Below are 21,740 nucleotides of genomic sequence, written 5' to 3'. Positions count from 1 at the left end.
GGAATAAATATTGAATGTGAAAAATTGGTTGGGGTTAGTAACCAAATTGTTTACATTTTCAAAAGTCAGTTGTCTTTGTTAGATTCTTTTGAAAAATCATTACCAATTAGTTTGAAGCAATGTTCAATTATAATTCTCAATGTTTAACCCTCTCAAGGCTCTTTATGCCATAGGGTCTGTATTTTATCTTTCTCATTCTTACTTTGATTTTCTTTAAAATCAAGTCATTACTTTCTGCCTTCTACCTTTCTGATTAAGATGTGGATTGCTTTAGAAGTAGACATCTTGATTTTATGGATTTTACTTTTCAAGTGGGTTTGGAAGTACTAATAACCCCGGAGATGTTAACTGGCTTTCCAACTTTTAATCTTCAGTATAAACAATTTAAGCTAAGTTTTCCAAAATTAATATTAATTTAAACCATCTGTCCACCATCTGCTAATGTGAGATGCAAAACCAGAATTTCTTTGTGATCTTTAATCAGACAGTTAGGAAAACACATATACATTCATAAAATGAATTTAAATTTTCTAACAAAGGAAATCTTTTGAAAAGTTATTTTGAAAGCTATATACTCTTGGAGCAAAATTAACTCTTGCCCCAGCATGATTTTATGTAAATGAATGCCACGTGTCAGCAGGCATGTTGCCTAGTTCACAAAGATCACAAGGTAGAAAGACTATCTTTTGCCATGTTTCTCAATGAGAAGATGGTGCTGTCAGTAATTGATATGAAATATTGATTTAAAGAATTTCAGAGTTTGCATTTGTCTAAAATATAAATGTCAAAATTGGGCCCATGTCTGCAAAAAAAAAAATACAATATCAAATGATTCTTTTGAACACTAAATTTGAAATGGGGCCAAAAATTTTAAGCTATGCCTTGCCAATTATTTAATTCTCTTCCCTTTTACAGAGTCAACTGGGCCTTTTAAGATATTAATTAATTCTAGCATTCTTGTATAACCTGTCAGTGTTCCTTCACTGAGTCAACAACAGCCTCTTTACTTCAGAACTAGTCCTCTAGGAGGGTAAAGCTACATGATTCAAAGTATGTTGATAAATGTAATTTTAAAAATCCAGCTATTAGCCCTGATAGCTCATATATATGAATTTTGATATCTGGATCATTATCAATTGAATTTGGGTTTTTTCATGCCTGATAGTTGGTGTTATATGGAGACAAAGCCATGGGGATATAAGACAACTATTTGGCTACGTGGAATAGAAATATCTAGTCAAGAAATATGAGCTAAGTCTGAACCTTAAATAAATTTCCCCTAAGTCTATCTTTGATTTCTGTGTTTAGTTGCTTCTTCGGCAGATTTCTTTTTTAAACTCTCAAGCTGAAAGTACCAGTTAGGAGAGTGGAATATGTGCCAACTTCTAATCCTGTGAGGTTGACCACCTCTATGTTCTACCCCTCTTGTTAGGGAGATTTCACTAGCTGTTGACAATGATGTACAGTAGAGTTTCGCTGGGGTGACAAGCAAGGAAAACGATTCCACTGTAACACCACACAAAACCAATTAGAGAGCTATTTTCTGCGACAGGCCACGAATTTACGTGGTTTCTCATGAAAAGATGTATCTTTTAATTTCTTTATTAAGATGACATCCATGTCCCTTGAGACTTTGGGGGATGACAATCATTTGCTCATCCAGCACAAACATACCCTCACTGAAATCACACTGTGGGAAAAGGGGGAAGATTTTGTCCTTCATTTTCTAAATGAGCTACCTTGCAAATCAGTCATTCAAACCATATACACTAATGAGATTTCTCAATAGGAATTATTCAAACTGTAGTAAAAAAACTGGAAGAAAAGCAGTAGTACCTTTTGCACTGTGGTTTACCACAATGTCTACCACAATTGTCTGTGACTGAATTAAAAATATATAACCATGGTCAAATTATTGAGACACTAAAAATTCAACATCCTTTTCAGAATTCAAGATAAAGATATGAAGTGTCAACAGAAATTGATTATTTGAAAAGTGAATAAAGTTATTCAAATCTGCCACAAGTTTCTGCAGAATCATCTCAGATAGTTTTTGTATGATGTGTTAAAAAGGGAAAGCTAAATGTTTTCAATAATTTTTGTACCTACTCATTGGAAACATGAGAGTAAGTTTTTTAGAGTAAGAATGATTTTTTAAGGAGTACCAGATAGATAGCTTATGTATATCATAATATTTCATTAGTTCTGAAGTATTAGAAATTTTCCACATAAAATATTTATTGTAAATCAATTGGCGTTGAGCTGTGGACTAACTGTTGGTATAAAAATAAGGAGCTAAAAGAATAATGAAGGGTGAAAGATGAGTTAATAATACATTCACAGTGTATTAGATGATTTGATACCAATGATACTGGGATTAATTAGACCCTGAAGAAGAGGCTCTAATATAGGGGGAAATGTTCACAATAGGATCTGAGGAGAAAGGAATGTGTGACTATGGCCTCAAAAGAAGAGCCTGTATCAATCAGGTGAGAACAGAATCCTGCCAGGAGCAGGAGGAAGCACAGAGGCCATGGTGTATGATGAGGAAATTTCCAACAGTGTATACATTAACGGAACATTAAGCACAAGACAAGCTTTAGCAGAGGAGTGGGCTGGAGAGGCAGATGTAGGCTGGGTCTTGGTAACCCTTGTGAGGATTAAATTATACATTACAAGTCCTCTTTTTCTAAGATAAATGCTTTTTTCCATTTCAATTTTTCTGCAGTTGGAGTACATGCAGTTATTATTGAAAGAGACTTGCCAGATGTCAAGAGAAAGTTGTGATAAAACTAATACTGCCTGTTCATGGGAGAACTCAACCATGTTGATGAGGTAGTCCAGTTGAATCCTTAAAAAAATTGTAATTTGGGTGTTGTGGTGCACACTTGTAATCCCAATACTCAGGATGCTGAGGCAGGAGGATCACAGGTTTGCAACCAGCCTCAGCTACTTCGTGAGGCCCTCTGAAACTTAGTGAGGCCCTATTTCAAAATAAAGAATAAAAATAGGGCTAGGGGCATAGCTTGGAGGTAGAATGCCCCTGAATTTATTTCTAAGTACTGAAAAACAAACAAACAAACAAACAAACAAACAAACACACAATAAAAATGGTTAGCACTGAAATCAAGTTATTGTATGTGTAAAGATTACCTCTCATCCTTACTGCTGAGTAATTACAGAAAGAAGCAGAAGATGTAAGGGGTTGAGCTAAGAAAAACGCATGCATAGAAATGATCTACTATGCCGGGCGTGGTGGCGCACGCTTGTAATCCCCGCGCTTGGGAGGCAGAGACAGGAGGATCGCGCAGGTTCGAAGCCAGCCGCGCGCGCTGGCTTAGGAGACCATGTTTCCAAATAAAAATGTAAAAATAGGTCTGGGAGTGTAGTCCGGAGATAGAAGGGCTTCCAGGAACCCCAGTACCACCAAAAAAAAAAAAAAAAAAGAAATGATCTACTATTCAGAGTCCATGGAGGAACTAGAAAAGCCAGTGCCAAAAAGTAGCAACAGAATGTTTCAGGAAGAAATGAGAGGTCAGTGATGTCAGACTAGGTAGAGATGCCTAGTCAATTGGACCCATGAATGAAGGAGAGAGAATACAGCCTCTTCCTGCCTCCTTCTGGTATTGCCCAACTGGAAGTCGACAGACAAAGGGATAGAGGGTAAGTCAGCCTGTAGAGACCAGCTTTCAGGATATGGATAAGACTTAAAATTAAGGAAAGGAACAGACAGCACAACAGATAACTGATGTGGAGGTGTATGGGTGATAATGGCCATGGCCACCATCAATTTTTTCTGTCCTCACAGGCACTCTGGTGCGCTGACTCTGCTCCTCTTCCAGGAAGAGGCAGAATCTATTTCCTTGCCCTTGAAATTGGGCTGCACCTTGACCTGCTCTAACTAACAGAACGTTTCAAAAGTGTGCTTTTGCAACTCCTGAGCTGAGGCCTCAAGAAAACTTATAGGTTTTCCTTTCATTCTCTTGAAACACTAACTGCCAGGTAGGAAAGTTTTCCTGAGGATCTCATAGACAAGGAAGCTCAGCCAGTATGTGAGGAGGCCACAGTGAACCCTGCAGAACAATCAGGCACACAGATGACTCAAGCCACACAGGTGATGCAGGCAAGACAAGTTGTTTTAAACCACTAAGTTTTGGGGAGATTCGTTAACACAACAATAGATAACAGATACAGCTGGATAACTTCGGCCTGGAAATAGGACTAGCTAAGAACATTTCAGGGTCTCCTCTAAAACCTATATGTTTAGGGTGTGTCATATTCTTATAGTTTGGTTGTTTTAGAAGACATTTTTATTAAAGTTGGAAGCACAATGAACAGTTTAAAGTGAAAAGCAAAATCCAGGCAGTATTTGCTAGGGACACAGGGATGGATGAAGAGGAATGGGTATATAGAACATTGAGAAGTTTTAGGACAGTGAAATCATTCACTGTCATAGTAGATAGATCACATGATGCATTTTATGTTTGCTTGTTTGTTTCTTGTGGTACTGGGGATGAAACCCAGGGGCATTTTACCTCTGGGCTATACCCTCCGGCCTTATTTTACTTTTTTTTGGTGATACTTGGGTTTCTGAAAGCCCTTCTACCTCCAGGCTACACTCCCAGACCTATGATTTTTTAAATAATATTTTTATTTGGAAACAGGGTCTCTTAAGCCAGTGCAGCTGGCTTCGAACCTGTGCAATCCTCCTGTCTCCACCTCCCAAGCATGGGGATTACAAGCGTGCGCCACCATGCCCGGCACTTATTTTACTTTTTATAAAGAGTCCTTAACTTACTTTAATAAAGGGTCTCACTAAATTGGTCTGGAACCTGAGATCCTCCTGTCTCAGCCTCCCAAGTACTGGGATTATAGGCATGCACTACCATGCCCGGCATACATGATGGATTTTTTAAAACCTAAAGAATAATAGAAAAAGTAGGCAACCCTAATGTAAAAAAATAAACTTTAAATCATTTATCAGTATTCACTCATCAGTTGTAATAATGGTGTCACACTGACAGAAAACGTTAATTAGGGAAACTGATCAGAGTGGAGAGTGTTGCATATGCCAAATCTCTTAGCTATCTGCTAAATTGTCTATAAACCTAAAACGGCTCCTCAAAATAAGGGCATTAACTTAAAAATTTATTCTTGTTCTTTTTTTATTTGTTTTTACTCTTAAATCCCAGCCAAACTAAAACAAAATGATGAGTGATACCTGGAAAGGGAAGTTCTCTAGGTGCTATTTAGAGGGCTCTATAATTTTCTTTCTTTTCTTTCTTTCTCCTTCTTTCTTTCTACCTTTCTCTCTCTTTCTTTCTTTCTTTCTTTCTTTCTTTCTTTCTTTCTTTCTTTCTTTCTTTCTTTCTTTCTTTCTTTCTTTCTTTCTTTCTTTCTTTCTTTCTTGGTGTGGAATGGAAATAAAACCCAGAATCCAGGGGCATTCACCCTCTGAATAATACCTTCTTCTCCCCTAGCCCTTTTTATTTTTTTATTTTGAAACAGGGTCTTGCTAAATTGCTGAGGCTGGCCGTAAACCTGTGACTTTCCTGTCTCAGCCTTTCAAGTACTAAAATTACAGGCATGTGCCACCACACTCTTTTAAATGTGATGATGGCTACACTCGAAAATATGGTACGGTTAGCATTAGCTCTACAAATAAAACAATGTTGTAAGAATATCCAACTTTTTTCTGCAGAAAAATATGAAGTCATTAAAGAACAGATTAATTATAACATATGTAAGGTACTCATAGAAGAGCTTCTTACCTCCAAGAAGAACAGTAAAAATGTCACCATATTGCTTTTGAATAGTTCTCAAGTAACCTATGGGATCCTTTTGTAATTTCAGAGCCTCTCCAAGATAAGGAAGCCAGCCTTTTATCAATGGAGGCTCTCCAGGTTGCCTATAAAAAAAAAAAAAGAAAAAAGAAAAGTTAAATCATTCTTATTTTAATGCATTTGGTTTTTATTCAGTCTAGAAATAGATTACATGGTTTGCACATTTTCTTTCTGTTCTCTTATTCAGTGATCTTTCTATAATGATAGTCCTGTTTATTTGTTTTGTGGTACTGGGGTTGGAACCCAGGGGCATTCTACCTTCAAGCTACACCCCCAGCCCTATTTTTTATTCTTTATTTTGAAACTGGGTCTCACTGAGTTGCAAAGGGCCTCACTAAGCAGCTGAGGCTGTCTGCGAACCGCGATCCTGATCCTCTTATCTCAGTTTCCCAAATGCTGAGATTACAAGAGTGCACCACCTCCCTCCTCAGCTTATAACTATAGTCGTGTGTTGTTCATATTCCTCCAATATCTGGCTCTGGGGTAGGCAGTTTAATTCACAACTTTTGCTGAGCAATGTTTGAGAACTTTATCTTGCAAGGCATGAACATCTGCCCAACAGCTAAGTTACAACCTGTTTTAGATATTTCATGTTCAATTTTCCTTCATCATAAGTAAGCACCTGAAGAGTCTGTGACTAAGAGAGCCTTCAGGAAACTAAATCAACTGTTTATGGTAACTTATTCTATGAAATTATCAGTTTGGTATAGTGCCAACCAAAAACAAATGGTCAGCTGCCTCATTTTTTGGTCTTCCACAAGTCATCTCATAAATGCTGCCTGGTCAATTTAGTCAGTAAGACTCAACTTACTTTTGACTAAGTTGTGGTCACCTAGCATGAGTTTGGTGAGAGATGCTCCTAATCTAACATCCAATTAAGCAGCTTGTAACAAATCATGCAAGCAACACAACACATTTTGATTGTTATTTTGTTTTATACTAGCACTATGTGTTTATATATGTGGATCCTGCCCAACTACTCCCGACCTCATTTTAAATCTCAACCCATTCCTAGTTATTTAGGTTTTTATACAAATAAAGGGAAGGCATTTTTTAATGTTGAGAAATCTTCAGTGATATTATGATTCATTAAAGCTTTAGGGGAAAGATGTATTAAGGAATTTGAAGTTTTTCAAACCACTGATGAGCATGTAACACAGTAAATGGGGGGGGTGTTCTTTAGCATGAACGAGTGATATTAAAGTATTTATTAGGCATTTTTTTCACTGATTTCATTTATCAAAGAGTTTAGAACTAGACGGTACCTTGGGGGCTTTGGTGCAATCTATCAGTTTTACAGGTAAAGAGATCTCAGATTTGAGAGTCAACAAACTCGCCTAAAGTCATAAGACTACTTAAGAGCAAGCTGTGCACCAGGATGTAAGTCCTGGAGACCCACAGATACACTAGGGCCCCCCTAGGAACATTAAACAGTCAACCTGTGAACTTGGTAAAAAAACCCATCAAAGCAGCTCCCCGCTTAAACTGACAGACACATGCAGTAAACATTAGGCCCCTGTGAATCTGAGTGCTCTTGCTGTGCTCTGGGTGTTAGATGTGGGTAGTTTAGTTGCCAAAGGAGAGCTCTTTGTTATCAGATGTCAGTTATGCTGGGACTGCATAATCAGAAGAGACACAATTAGTAATCTTGAAAAATATGTTATGCTACTGAGAACAATAAAAATCTCAACATTATTTCCACCAGGTATATATTTTGATAAATTCTTTTTGAAGTGTTAAAAGTTGAAATTACAAGGGACTATGGATATTTGTTAAATTTCATTAATAATGCGACCCTTTTTAAAAATATGAAGCATCCTTTAAAATACAATGAATTAAACAAAAAATTGCTCCAGCAAACTTTTATTTGAAAATTTCTTTCTAGTCATTTATTTGGTGACCTCAATCCCATTTGAAGTAAAAGCCAAATAAACAAAAATGCCACTTTTATCCTTGGAGGAATTAAAACAAATATTCAAAAGAACTCAGATTCCTTAGTCCATCTGTGAGATGACTTATATTACATGCAACCCACTTTGATTAATCACAAGATATTCCTAGCTTGGATCTAATCAAAGATCAAGATTATGATCACACCAGCATGGATTTTAATGTAGCAGGATTAACCCTATTTAAGAACATATATTTAAGAACATATTTAAGAACATATACTTAGAAACTATTTAAGATTAATATTTAAGAACATATACTTATAAGAACATATACTTAGAAACTATTTAAGAACATATACTTAGAAACAGGAAAACAAGAAGCATTGCATGGAAATATGGACCTTATTTTTCATATTTTGTTCCTATTATTTTCTTGAATATAGCATTATATATTTCTATATGTCCTTTTCATTAAAGGACATATAGAAAAAAAACTATATGCATTGCTTTAAAAGGACATATAGAAAAAACTAAAAAAAAAAACACTGTAATAGTTGATTTTATGTCCAAAGACTAAACAAGAGACTGTATGCATATAATTAAAAATCAGAATCCATAAGGTGGAAGTTGTCATAGCCCACATGCTATCTATCTGTGACTATGAATTTGTAAGTGGTCCACTTCACATAATTTCTTTTCAAAATTTCAACTATTTTCCTTGTACTTTTACTGTGTTTGGTTTAATGCTGCTTGAATGTTGCATTGTGACAAAGATTTAAAAAAGGTTTTTTGTCATATTCTAATTTCATGTAGTCAGTGTCATCCCCTCTGCTGTCATTCAGGCAAAAGCTGGATCCTTCATGCTCTCCACAGCAGGAGAGGATGGAGCTCTAAAATCCAGGGAAATATTAACATTCAGAGTTCTGGAAGCACATTAGAAAGCCAGTTTACTGTTACAAAAATGAGAGGGTCATCATTTCTTACAGCTATGTTTATTTTGGCAGCAGTAAGCTTAAGGCTATTAAACATCATGTCACAACTATGCATAGTTTCAGAAAAAAATACAGTGCTACTTCAACTTATGACCCACTGAAGACAAATAACAGAAATGTCTTTATCAGTGTATTTGTAAAAATTATTTAGAGGAAAGACATCATCACAATAATCCAGAAAGGCCGGTTGACACATGGCACATAGAAAATACTGCTATTTTTCTTCCTCATGCTCTATGACTTTGTGAATAAAATACTGACTTCCCACTACTAAGTGAGAATAAAGGATGCTTAGTGCTTGCTGGGGATAATGAGATTCCAAAGTTTAAAAGAAATTGATCCTAAAGTAATGATGGGAAGTTAAGAAAATCTATGGTCTATATCCTCTCTTAATGTCACTTAAACAGTACACACTTTTAAAAATCTTCTCATTAGTATTTAAGAGACTACACAGACACATTAAAGAAATAAAATAAACTAGAGTTTATCTAAATATATAGACTGACTATAAAATATAACACATATCTAAGGATTATAGGTGTGTGCCACTGCACCCAGCTGTCAAATTCAGCTTTGACAAAGTAGCAAAGACAATTCAATGGCTAAAGGACAGTTTTTATCAACAAATGTAATGGTAACTGGGCATCTACATGCAAAGATGTGCATTGAGACAACTTTTTGTAACCTTTACAAAATGGAACTAAAAATGGATCAGAGACATAACTGCAAAATGCAAAATCATAAAACTCTTAGAAGATCACATGGGAGAAAATGTCTGAGCTATGAGGACCCTGGAGGGCTGAGTTGTGAAGGGGGTAGTGAGAAGCAATGGTATAAAGGCTGTGAAGGATGAAAGCAATAGCATCAATGCTGAGCCTGCATGCACAGGTGGAAGCACCTGGGGGTGCTGCATGGTACCCACTTGCAGAGTCCAGCAACATTTACTTCTCAAGAAATTTCTTCACAGTATTCTTTTAAGTGAACACAGCAGTATCTCAGTCAAAATTCTTCCTGAACAACTGACCATACAATTTAGAGAAGGAAGATTTATTTACTCAAAAATGTTTGGAGGTTCAGAGTTTCAGTGCATTTGAGGCCAACATCTAGAGCTCAGGGCATGATGGCAAGATGTACAAAAAGAAAGAGTGTAGGGTTTCTGCTCCTCACATCACAGAGGCCAGAAGTAGATAGCACAAGCAAGGGAATCAAGGACTATAGATAACTCCCAAGGCCACAGCCGAAGGGACCCACCTTCTCTAGCCACCCAGTAAATTTATTACAATAGACTTAACCAGTGATGAGATTACAACTCTCATAATTTAATTATGTGAACTATAAATATTAATATATAAGCTCTTCAGGGAACATTCTATATCTAACCATAATGAGCAGTAAGTAACCATAGTCATAACCACATAATGCTATCTCCCTTAAAAAATATGGAAATAGAAATGCAAAAAAAATAAAAAGGTATACTGTACCTTAGATTTTGGTGATGAGATTAAGGGGCTTTGGTTGTTGATATATTCTAATTTGCACATGACACAGAAATATTGCTTTTGAACTGTAGGTGTTGCTAATCTAATAAAATAACCTTCAACTTGGGTTTTTAAATTTTTTTCATGATTAGACTGAGGCTATACCTTTTGGAACAGATTTCTATAGCAGTGATGTGACTTTTTCAGAGTACAGCAGTTTTATATAATACAGAAATGCTATTTTAGTGTTTAAAATGAAATGCATGTTCAGAAACTATTGTCTTCTTTAAAAATGTTAATTGCAAAAAATCACACTCTTCAAATGATTGAAGTCTGAATCTAAAGAGGAGTTCAACATTCTTAAAGTGGTTGGGTACAGAATCAGCCTAAAATTTGCAGTAAGGACAACCACTGTGAAGATAGAGGGAAGATGTTGAGGGGCAGATGCTATAACCACATGATGTGTGGGCATTCGGTATTACCCAGGGAAATTCTTTTTTTATGGTAGCATGGCCCACTGGCTTTTAATACATATTTTTCACCTTTTTACATATACAACTTTGAATGCATTTTAAAATTGATAATTATATTATACTTGGAAGTATTTTTTTTCTTTATAGTGACCCATAAAATACTGCTAACCTTCAGTGGTAGCATTTAGGACTGAATTAAATATACAAATATATTAGGAAGCAAAGAAGAATAGAGAGTGGAATATTATAATTATTGTGTGTGTGTGTGTGTGTGTGTGTGTGTGTGTGTGTGTGTGTGGTACTGGCAATAGAACCCAGGGGCTTTCTACCTCCAAGCTATACCCCCAGCCCTATTTTATTCTTTTTTCCGTATTTTATTTATATGTCGAACATATTGAAAATGGTGTACATTTAGATTGTGCTTTGTGACCTCCCCCCATATTCCCCTTCACCCCTCCCAATAATGAGTATCTAGGTTAACCATGCTATATTTATACTATTACACATATTCAGATGTAGCTCCTCCATTGAACAACCTCAGCTTTCTTCCTCTTCTATACTTCCATTCTAGATTTACTGAGATTTTCCCTCCATTATCTGGAGTCCCTCTGGTATTACCACTACTCCCTAGCTTGGGCATATTAGAGAAAACATATGTCCCTTCTCTTTCTGTGCGTGACTAATCTCACTTAACAAAGTTCTCCAGTTCCTTCCATCTTCTTGCAAATGATGCTATTATTTTATTCTTCTTTATAGTTGAATAGAATTCCATTGTGTGTATTTCCCATAATTTTGCGATCCATTCATCTATTGATGGAGACCTAGTTTGGTTCCATATTTTGGCTATTACAAATTGTGCTGCTATGAACATTGGTATGCATATGTTAATGTAGTTCTCTGATTTCAAGCCCTTTGGAAAAATACCCAGGAGTGGTACAACTGGATCAAATGGTGGATCTATTCCCAGTTTTCTAAGGAATCTCCACACAGATCTCCATAGCAGCTGAAAAAGTTTGCACTCCCACCAATAGTGTAAAAGAGTTCCTCTTTCCCCGCATTTTTGCCAGCATTTGTTTTTGTTTGATTTCTTTATGCTTGACACTCTGATTGGGTTTAGATGGAATCTCAGCGTAGTTTTAATTTGCATCTCCCTGATGGCTAGTGATGTTGAACATCTTTTCATACATCTATTGGCCATTTGTATCTCTTCTTTTGTGAAGTGTCTATTCAGTTCAGTAGCCCATTTCTTGATTGAGTTGTTTGTTTTGCTAGTGTATTTTGAGGTCTTTGTATATTCTGGATATCAGCCCTCTATCAGAGTGGTGGCTGGTAAAATCTTCCATTCTGTAGGCTTCCTCTTTAGGTTCTTGATGGTTTCCTTTAATGAGAATAAACTTTTTAGTTTGATGCCATCCCACTTGTTAATTCTTGCTTTAATTTCCCACACTTTGGAAGTCTTGTTGAGAAATTTACTGCCTGTGCCTATGTTAGAGTGTTGATCCTATGCCTTTCTCTAATAACTTCACAGTCTCTGGTCTAATTTCTAAGTCTTTGATTCATCTCAAGTTGATTCCTGTGCATGGTGAGAGATAAGGATTCAGATCCAACTTTCTATAAATGGTTAGCCAGTTCTCCCAGCACCATTGGTTGAAAAGGCTATCTTTTCTCCAGCATATGAGTTTGGCCCCTTTGTCAAATATCAATTGTGGGTTTGTTTCTGTATCTTCTATTCTGATCCACTGGTGAGTCTGCCTGTTGTTCTGCCAATACCATGCTGTTTTTACTACTACTGCTCTATAGTATAATTTGAAATCTGGGATTGTGATGCCTCCTGCCTGGTTCTTGTTGCTGAGAATTACTTTGGCTATTCTGGGTCTTTTCTTTCTCCATACAAAATTCATAACTGATATTTACAGGTCTATGAGAAATTTTGTTGGTATTTTAATGGGAATTGCATTACATCTATATCACTTTTGGCAGAATGGCCATTTTGATATTTATTCTGTATATTTATGAGCAAGGGAGATCTTTCCATCCTCCAAGGTCTTCTTCAATTTCTTTCTTTAATGTTTTATAGTTTTTGTTGTAAAGGTCTTTTACATCTTTGCTTAGGTTTATTCCTAGGTATTTTATTGGTTTAGAGATTATACTAAATGGAATAGTTTTCTTTATTTATTTTTTGTGGATTCATTGTTGGCGTAAAGAAAAGCAACTGATTTCTTTAGGTTGAGTTTGTATTCTGCAACTTTGCAGAATTTGTTAATCAGCTCCAGAAGTCTTTTGGTTGAGTTCATTGAGTCTTCTAGATAAAGAATCATGCCATCTGCAAATAAGGATAGTTTTAATTCCTCTCTTCCTATTTGAATTCCATTCATTTCCTTCTCTTGCCTAATTGCTGTGGCAAGAGTCTCAAGGACTATATTGAAAAGGAGTGGTGATAGTGGGCATCCTTGGCTTGTTCCTGACTTTAAAGGGAATTCTTGCAGTTTTTCCCTATTCAATATGATGTTGGCTTTGGGTTTATTGTATATTGCCTTAATGGTGTTGAAATATGTTCCTTCTATTCCAATTTTCTGCAGTGTTTTTTTTTAACATAAATGGGTGTTGTATTTTGTCGAATGCTTTTTCAGCATCTATTGTTATGATCATGTGGTTTTTGTTTTTAGTTCTAATTATGTGGTGAATAACATGTATTAATTTGCTTATGTTGAACCAGCCTTGCTTTTCCAGGATGAAATCAACATGGTCATGGTGTACAATTCTCTTGATATGGTTTTGAATGTGTACAGCTAGGTCCTCTTGGTTCAGGTAGATAGGTTATATGAACTTAGAAATCTATCAATTTTGCCGGGCATGGTGGCACACGCTTATAATCCCTGTGCTTGGGAGGCAGAGACAGGAGGATCACACGGGTTCGAAGCCAGCTGTGACTGGTTTAAAAGACCCTGTTTCCAAATAAAAATATAAAATAGGTCTGGGATGTAGCCCAGAGGTAGAAGGGCTTCCAGGAACCCCAGTACCACCAAAAAAAAAAAAAAAAAAAAAAAAAGGAAGAAAGAAATCTATCAATTTTGTCCATGTTTCTGATAATTCTTTGTATTTCCCCACTGTCTGTGGTGATGTCTCTTTTTTCATTTCAGATTTTAATAATTTGATTTGATTCTCTTTTTCTTTTGTTTAGGCTGGCCAAGGCTTTGTCAATCCTATTAATCTTTTCAAAGAACCAGCTTTTTGTTTTGTTTTGTTGATTCTTTTAATTGTTTTTTTTGTTTGTTGTTGTTGTTCTTCTCTCATTTATTTCTGCTCTGATTTTAATGAATTCCTGCCTTCTGCTGGCTTTGGGATTAGACTGCTGCAGTCTTTCTAGGTCCTTGGTTGTGTCACTAGGTTTTTTGCTTGGTGGCTTTCTGTTCCTATGTGTGCACTCAATGCTATAAACTTTCCTCTCAACACTGCCTTCAAAGTGTCCCATATATTTTGGTAAGTTGTTTCTCTATTTTCATTTATTTCCAGAAAATTCTTTATTTCTCCCCTAATTTCCAATCCTACCCATTCGCCATTCAATAGTGTATCCTTGAATTTCCATGTATTTATATAGTTTCTTTTGGGTTTCCTGTTGTTGATTTCTACTTTCATTCCATTGCAGTCTTAAAAGATGCAGGCAATTATATTACATCATTTGAATTTTCTGGTGGTTGCTTTGTTTCCCAGAATGTGATCTATTATGGAGAAGGTGCCATAGGCTGCTGAGAAGAATGTGTATTCTGTTGTTCCTGGTTGAAATATTCTGTATATGTCTATTAAGTCCATATATAGAGATTTATAGATTTAATTAGATCTGAAGAGTCTTTACCCATCTTTTGCCTTGAATGTCTATCCAGTGTGTTGAGAGGTGTATTGAAGTCTCCCACTATTATTGTATTTTTACAAATGTGGCTGCACCCACATTCAGGGCATAATCATTAACTATTATATCTTCTTGGTGGATTGCTCCTTTTAATAAAAGAAAGTACCCTTCTTTGTCTCTTCTGATGTGTTTTAGCTTAAAGTCTGTTTTGTTGGATATCATTGTTGCTACTCCTGCCTGTTTTTGGTCCCCATTGGCATGATATATCTTTTTCTATCCTTTCATTTCCAGTCTGTGAATGTCTTTTGCTGTAAGGTGAGTTTCTTGCAAAAGCATATATTTGGATTATGTTTTTTAATCCACATTGCCCACCTCTGTCTTTTGATTGGAGTGTGAAGTCCTTTGACATTCAGTGTTATTATTGAAACCTGGTATTTGTTTCTTGTCATTTTGTGTTCTATCTTCTGTTGGATATATTATTTCTTCTTTACTTAGATGCCATGCTGATCAACTTCATCTCTTCTCTGGTTCTGGGGTCTGCTTCTTTTTTCTTCTTTATGGTTTATTTCCTTAAGTATTTTCTCTAGTGTTTGCTTAGAATTCATGGATTTTTTGAAGTTCTGCTTATTTTGAAACACTTTTGTTTCTCCATCAATTTTGAATAATAGTTTTGCTGGATATAACAGTTTTGGTTGGAAGTTGTTTTCTTGCAGGGTCTGGGTTACATCATACCAGTCTCTCCTAGCATTCATGACTTGGGATGATTTTTATTGTTTTGCCTCTATATGTTACCTGTCCTTTTGTTCTCACTGCTTTCAAGATTCTTTCCTTGACGTCTACGTTGGTCATTTTGATTATTATATGGCATGGAGAAGTTCTTCTTTGATCTTTTCTTAATGGTGTTCTGTATGTCTCCTATGTTCTGTGAAGATCCAAGTCTCTTTCCATATTTGGAAAATTCTCTGAAATTATTTCTTTGAAAAGATGCCCTTAGTCTGTTCCTCTATTCCTTCTTCAATGTCTTTTATCTGTAAGTCAGAACGCTTCATATTGTCCCATAGTTGTTGGATGTTTAGGTTTTGTTGCTGTAATGACTTCTGTATGCTGTTGACTGTGTTTTCAGTTTTGAATGAACTGTCTTCTAACAGTGATATTCTACTTTCCATTTCATCTAATCTTCCAGAATTTCTTTCTATTGCTGTCTTCATTTCATTTATTGACTCTTATTTCATTCCAGACCTCTTTCTGATTCTTTCTTAATGTTTCTATTTCCTTTTTCATTTCTTGTAGACTTGTTTTAAAACCTTTCATAATATTGTAGACCAAGATTCTGAACTCCCCCTTTTTTAATTTCTTGTAGGTCAGTATTTGTGATTTCTGTTGTCTCTTCATTATTCCTGGTTCTCATATCTTCAAGGTTCTCAGGCCTCTTTTTCTTATGTGTTCCCATCATTTGTGAGTATTATGTCTAATCCCATCTTAGTATTAGGAATTTAGATGAGTCATCAGGTTAGCAGTACTTTTTCCAATGGTGAAGGTTGGGTAATAGGGGAGGAGCCATGCTGATGGGTACAGGTGTCGGGTTAGGTAGAGGATATGTTTAGGTTTAGTAAGAATTTAAGTATAATAAGATAATATCTTGTTGAAAATGGGAGAAAGTTAGATAGTACGACTCTTGTAATTAGTAGACTATATAAGTATGGAGATATGAAATACCTTGAATATTAAACAACGAGATACAGTATGGGGAAAAGTTTTGAAGGAAGCGAGTAGGTAGGCTAAAGTGGGGAAGTTTTTAAGAGGGATGGGGGAAGGAGCAAACAAACATAAATAAAGTATCAACACAAGATACAAAAACTATTATATAATCAAAGACAAAAAAAAAACCTAAAAGAGGAAAAAGAAAAAAGAAAAAAAAAGAGTAAGAAAGAGAAAAAAAGGACAAAAATAAAATAAAATAAAAAGAACTAGCGACTGTGTGGGACCAGACAACAAAGCACACTATCAAACATATAAAAAAAAACCCAAATAAAAGAAAAAGAAAGAAGGGGGGGAAAGAACTAATAAAACAACAACAGCAGTCCTACTAATTTACGAATATAGGGTTGGGTCCATATAATATCTGAATGATTGCTCTGGTAGCTTTCAGAGTATAATCCAATGTCTCTTAATTTGCTCTGTGCCCTGTTGTCTGCTTCTTAACCCACTCTCTGGGTGTTTGGACCCCTCTTTTGCCTTTGACAACTTGGGGTTTAGGTGTCAGGGTGTCTGGTGTCAGTTAATAAATTCTGTACAAGTCCCGAGTTCTGTGTATTTCCACCCTGTAGTCCGCACTCTGCACTCTCCACCCTGGACTCAGGCCTGTGCTTCCCTACCGCAGGGGTGGAGGGTGTCCAAAGTAGACTTGGATTCTCCCCCTGAGGCCCTGTGCAGATACTGGGCCTTGAGGACATTTCCTGTATCTCTAGAAATTCTAAGTGGGCTAGCCCATGGGGTTCCAAGGTGCACACTGGGCACAAAGGGTTACTGTAGGGTCCCGGGGAGCACACAATTACTGCCAAAGCGCTGCTGGTCCCAGGGCATGGACTGGGTACGTGGCTATCACTCATCAGGAGCACGGGTATGCACAGACACCTAGCACCTGGTCCCAGGCTCCAGCAGGGTGCACAGGGCTAGCGCTGGACGCAGGGTGCAGGCTGGGCACTCTAGGCTAGCTCTGACTCTCGCGGCGCAGGTTGGGCACAGACAGGTAGTGCCAAGACTCGAGGCTTGAGGCAGGTGCAGACAGCTGTGCTGGGTCCAGGGGCGCAGACGGGGGCACATAGGCTAGCACTGGTCTTGGGCTCGGGCAGGGTGCACAAAGCTAGTGCTGGGTTTGGGGGGGCGGGGCACAGGCGGGGCACACAGGCTGGCACTGGTCTCCGGCTTGGGCAGGATGCACAAGGCTAGTTCTGGGTCCCAGGGCATGGGCCAGGCATACACGGCTAGTGCTGGACCTGGGGCCCAGGCTGGGCACCCAAGGTTAGGGCCCAGTCTCGGGGCACAATTGGGGTGCACAGAGCTAGTGCTGTCCTGGGGAGCAGGCAGGGCCCGCAAAGCTACCGCCAGGGCTCAGGAAGGGCACACACGGCTAGCACTGGACACGGGGCATGGGCTAGGCGCACAAGGTGAGCATTGGGTCTATGGGTGCGGGTGGTGCACACAGCTAGCACAGGTCTTGGGGCCTGGGCAGGGCGCACAAGGATAGCGCTGGGTCCTGGGGTGGGAGACAGGTGCCCAGGTCTAGCACAGAACTTGGGGTGCATGCTAAGTCCAGCAGCTTCTCTGAATACACTCAGATACCTGGCTTCCTTGATCCAGGTGTCTGGAGGACTCGCTGTGCCACTGTGGTCCTGCCTTTGGTGAGCACACGGGCTTCTGGCTGGGGCGCCGCTCGCTGCTTAAGATGTTAGAGCTCTATGTCCGTTTTCAAAGTCTTGGGTTATTTTGCCACATTGGTGTCAGTCAGGTCCAGGGATTGTGGTTTGGGCCAGCAACTCGCGCTGGCATTGGTGAGTGACCCAGCTGTGTCTGCAGCAGATCCAATGCTCGAACTTTTTTTTTCTTTCCAGTGGATCTTGCAGCTTAGGGTTTCTGGATTCCTTCTGCCGAGGTTCCTGGATCTGTTTTGGCTCCGGGGATATATTTATTTTGTTGATTATGATGCTGCCTTCTCGGTAGTTGAACTTTATTTATTTCAGCCACTGATAAGTGCTGTGTCCTGCAGTCGTCATTTTGAATCCCCCTACCCAGGGAAATTCTAATGTTTTCAGGTCACATTATAATGAGGGAGGCAAAATGGGTTTCTGTGGCAGCTCTGGTAGGGAGTAATGCTCCTTACAGCTAGGGTGAATGTTAGACAGTTACAACTGAAGTTTCTGAATCTCTCTCTAAGTTTTTCCCCCAAAGAAAGAAGCAGAACACTCAGTCCCCACTCCCTTTAAAATACTACTGCATCTCACTAGTACAGTTAGGGAACAGAGCACTCTCAATTCATAGGCTGAATATAAATATCTGCTTAATATTTGCTGTCTACGAATCTGACCTACTATAATCTCTTTTCAGGATGAGTATTAATCCAACTCTGTCTAGAAAAATTATGCAGTTCATTACCATAAGTAATCTCTGTTGTACCCTGTGCTTAACCTTCATTTTTTTTCCTCGAGTCCTATAATCTTGCAAATCCACTGGTGGTATGTGATCAGCATCTGGTGTTCACACAAATTCTGCCTCCTAACAACAAATGAAAATCCTTGGATAAAATTGTCATTTTCCAGGCTATCAATGATTTGATTCTCTGCTCTTTGGTGATTTCTGTACCCTTTTAGAAAGGTCTGTCATAATAAATAAGGCCTTTACTCTTGAAAGGTTTTGGCTCTATCAGATGGCAATCGACTTGAACCTTGATTTAATTTCCCTGTACCAAAGATATTCACTATATAAGTACTTTTGATCAAAGCATTAACTGTAATGGCAATGCAAAAGCAAGCAATACTGAATAGTCACAGATTTCTCCACTCCTGGCATGGAATCAGAGCAAAGCCAACACAAATATGAATAAATATATCTTCTCACCCCAGAACATAATGTTGCAAGCCATACACCAGCTGAATCTTGAGCCATCAGTTAATCTATGCAGTTTTGTGATCCAAATAATACTGTCTATAGAATGTGCCTTGTAAGCTAGATTCCATTAGCAGATTTATACTAAAGCCTTGATCAAGTGAGTGATCTGTAAATGCCTTTTTGGATAAGAAGCCAAATCACATCAATTTGGATTTCTCTCAGAGAAGTGTATGATTGAGCTATTTTTAAGTGGGAGAGGTGCCTAGGTTGGCACTATGAAAATAATACCAAGGTGTACATTTTTAAGATATCATTTAAAACTTGGGTCTCAAGCAATAAAGCAATAAATGACAATACAAATGGAGTCTGATTTTTTTATAAACTTGACCCTGGATATTAGAGCATAGTTCAAGGCTTCCTAATTTTCTCTATGTGTTACTACAACAGCCCAATGGCTTTCTTTCAATCTTTCTTTCTCTTTTTTCTTCCCTTATTTCCCTTTCCTTTCTTCTTTCCTCTCTTTCTTTCTTCCTTGTTATGCTAGTCATTAATTTATGTTGGTTTTGATAAGTTACATTTAAAAAGTTTCTATTGATGCATTGTAACCCACATCATAATTAAGTTTAGAGTGATCAAGACATACATCCACACAGAACTTTCTCCCAGATCCCCACCCTACTCTCTTTCTGTCCCAGTACTTAATATTGAAATGGGCATTAATTTTGTATATGTACATGTCATATGTTTGTTAATTGAAGTGTTTCCTTCATCAAATCTCCCTCCTCCCACCTGCCTTTCTTCCCTTCACCTCCTCTCATTACTCTACTTGGGTTTCTCCTTTTTTGTCTGGAGTCCCTTTGGTAGTCTAAATTCTCTCTAGTTTCCACATATAAGGGAATATATGACTCTTCATTTTTTGTGACTGGCTGATCTCAACCTAATATTCTCTTAATTTCATCCATTTTCCTTCAAACAATACAAATTTTCTTCTTCATTCCTGAGGAAAAGTTCATTGCATGTATATCCCACAATTTCATAACCCACTCATCTGCTGATGGGCACCTTGACTGGTTTCATACTGGTCAAGGTCATCAAACTGGTTGTTAACAGAAGCTGGGATCGGAGCCACATGGTGCAGTGTAGTGAGAGGAATCAGGTGGCCATTGGCCCAGCTTTGTGAATTTGACCAGTTTACTTATTTTTTTCATGTTTCCTCATCTGTAAAATACTACATACTATGGTACTTTCTTTTTGTGAGAAGTATATCACAGTTGATAGATGTACAGGACTGAATGTAATACCTTTTACATGATAAGCACTCAAAATGTTAACTACTATTGTTCTTATCATTATTATTATTATGTCAACCTGGGATCATCTGAAATACAGATCTCATCAGAGCTCTCTTCTGACTTGCCTAAGAGTTTTCAATAGAGTAACGGTTTTTATTATTATTTTTATTTGTTTGAACACTTCTTTTATTTGGCTAATTTAGATTTTAGTTTAGTGCTGCCATTTTTGATTTGCTGGTCAAGGGATGAAACAGCAGAATGACCTGCCCACTTTGAAGGGATGAAAACATTTTAGGCTTTGTATTCTGAATGAACACATTTCAAGAGAAATGGAATTGGCTTACTAAGTTACTGGATCATAGAAGAAAGCCAGTCAGAAATATTTAACTGGCCCAGACAATTTAAAGAAAGGGAAATCAATTCATAATAGAAAGTTATTTCAACTCCTTAATTAAAATAGAAAGCCGTGCAACCAAATGTGTAATTTCTGAGATGATCAGTTTCTCATTTATTTTACAGATGGGATTTGATTTGACTCAATGGAAATGATATCAATCCTATTAATTCATCACTTCTTACATTTGATTAAATCATTTGATTTTGAAATGCTTAATCAAAAATTAGAACCCAGAGTTTTGTGGAAACTAAATTATAATAGAAGGCAATCCCAGAAGCCTTGGTGATGACAATTTAGAGATCAATGCCAATGATGTATCAAATGACATTTCATCAGACCAAGCCAATGAGAAAATAAAGTTCCCAATGCTACAGGTCAAAGTCAATACTAAAATAATTAAACACAACTTATCAGAACCGTGGGAAAGGCAACCCAAGGACACTCTGGTTTGCTGAAATGGGAAGTTAATGGAGAGCCCATAGAGCGTTGTGCTACATCTGCTTTGTAAAATGATTCATAATTTTGTTTTAATATGGAATAAACTAATGTACTAAAAGCTAAGAGTATCTTTACATTTTTTGCACAGTGTACTCTACTGAAAAGGCAATGTTTTTGTGTTGTCCTGAGTTACAGGCTTTTCCCAAAGATCAGTACCTAACTTTGACTAGTAGTTTTAAGTCACTGGATAGAAGGAGAATATGACTACTCAGGAAATTTACTGTCACCAGTATCGGAACATGCAACATCAGAGGCATGACATGCTTACACATAGACTCATAAAGGTTTTCAACTTCTAATATTCTTTCAGAGATAAGCTCTCACATAGTATAAACAACATAATTCTTGCATGAGCATGTTCTTTGTTTGCTCACCCATCTCACATGCATCTTCTTACTTATTTGGGGACATCAAGTTTCAGTA

The 21,740-nt window shown here is 37.4% G+C and overlaps 1 protein-coding gene across 1 annotated transcript in view; it reads right to left on the bottom strand.

Moving 5' to 3' along the window:
- The window catches only part of CYP7B1 (cytochrome P450 family 7 subfamily B member 1), a gene marked incomplete at both ends in the record, with an annotated part of 198,523 nt that overhangs the window by 41,135 nt on the left and 135,648 nt on the right, over window positions 1-21,740 (bottom strand). Inside the window, one exon of the mRNA XM_080694931.1 lies at window positions 5,772-5,908. Coding sequence (XP_080551057.1) covers window positions 5,772-5,908 — 137 coding nt within the window. The remainder of the gene's footprint in view (window positions 1-5,771; window positions 5,909-21,740) is intronic.

This window comes from Muscardinus avellanarius, assembly GCF_963383645.1.
Source record: "Muscardinus avellanarius genome assembly, chromosome: 4".
In the NCBI taxonomy this organism is placed as follows: Eukaryota; Metazoa; Chordata; class Mammalia; order Rodentia; family Gliridae; genus Muscardinus; species Muscardinus avellanarius.
Note: the sequence above shows the minus strand (reverse complement) of the source record. Positions and strands in the feature narration are given on the sequence as shown.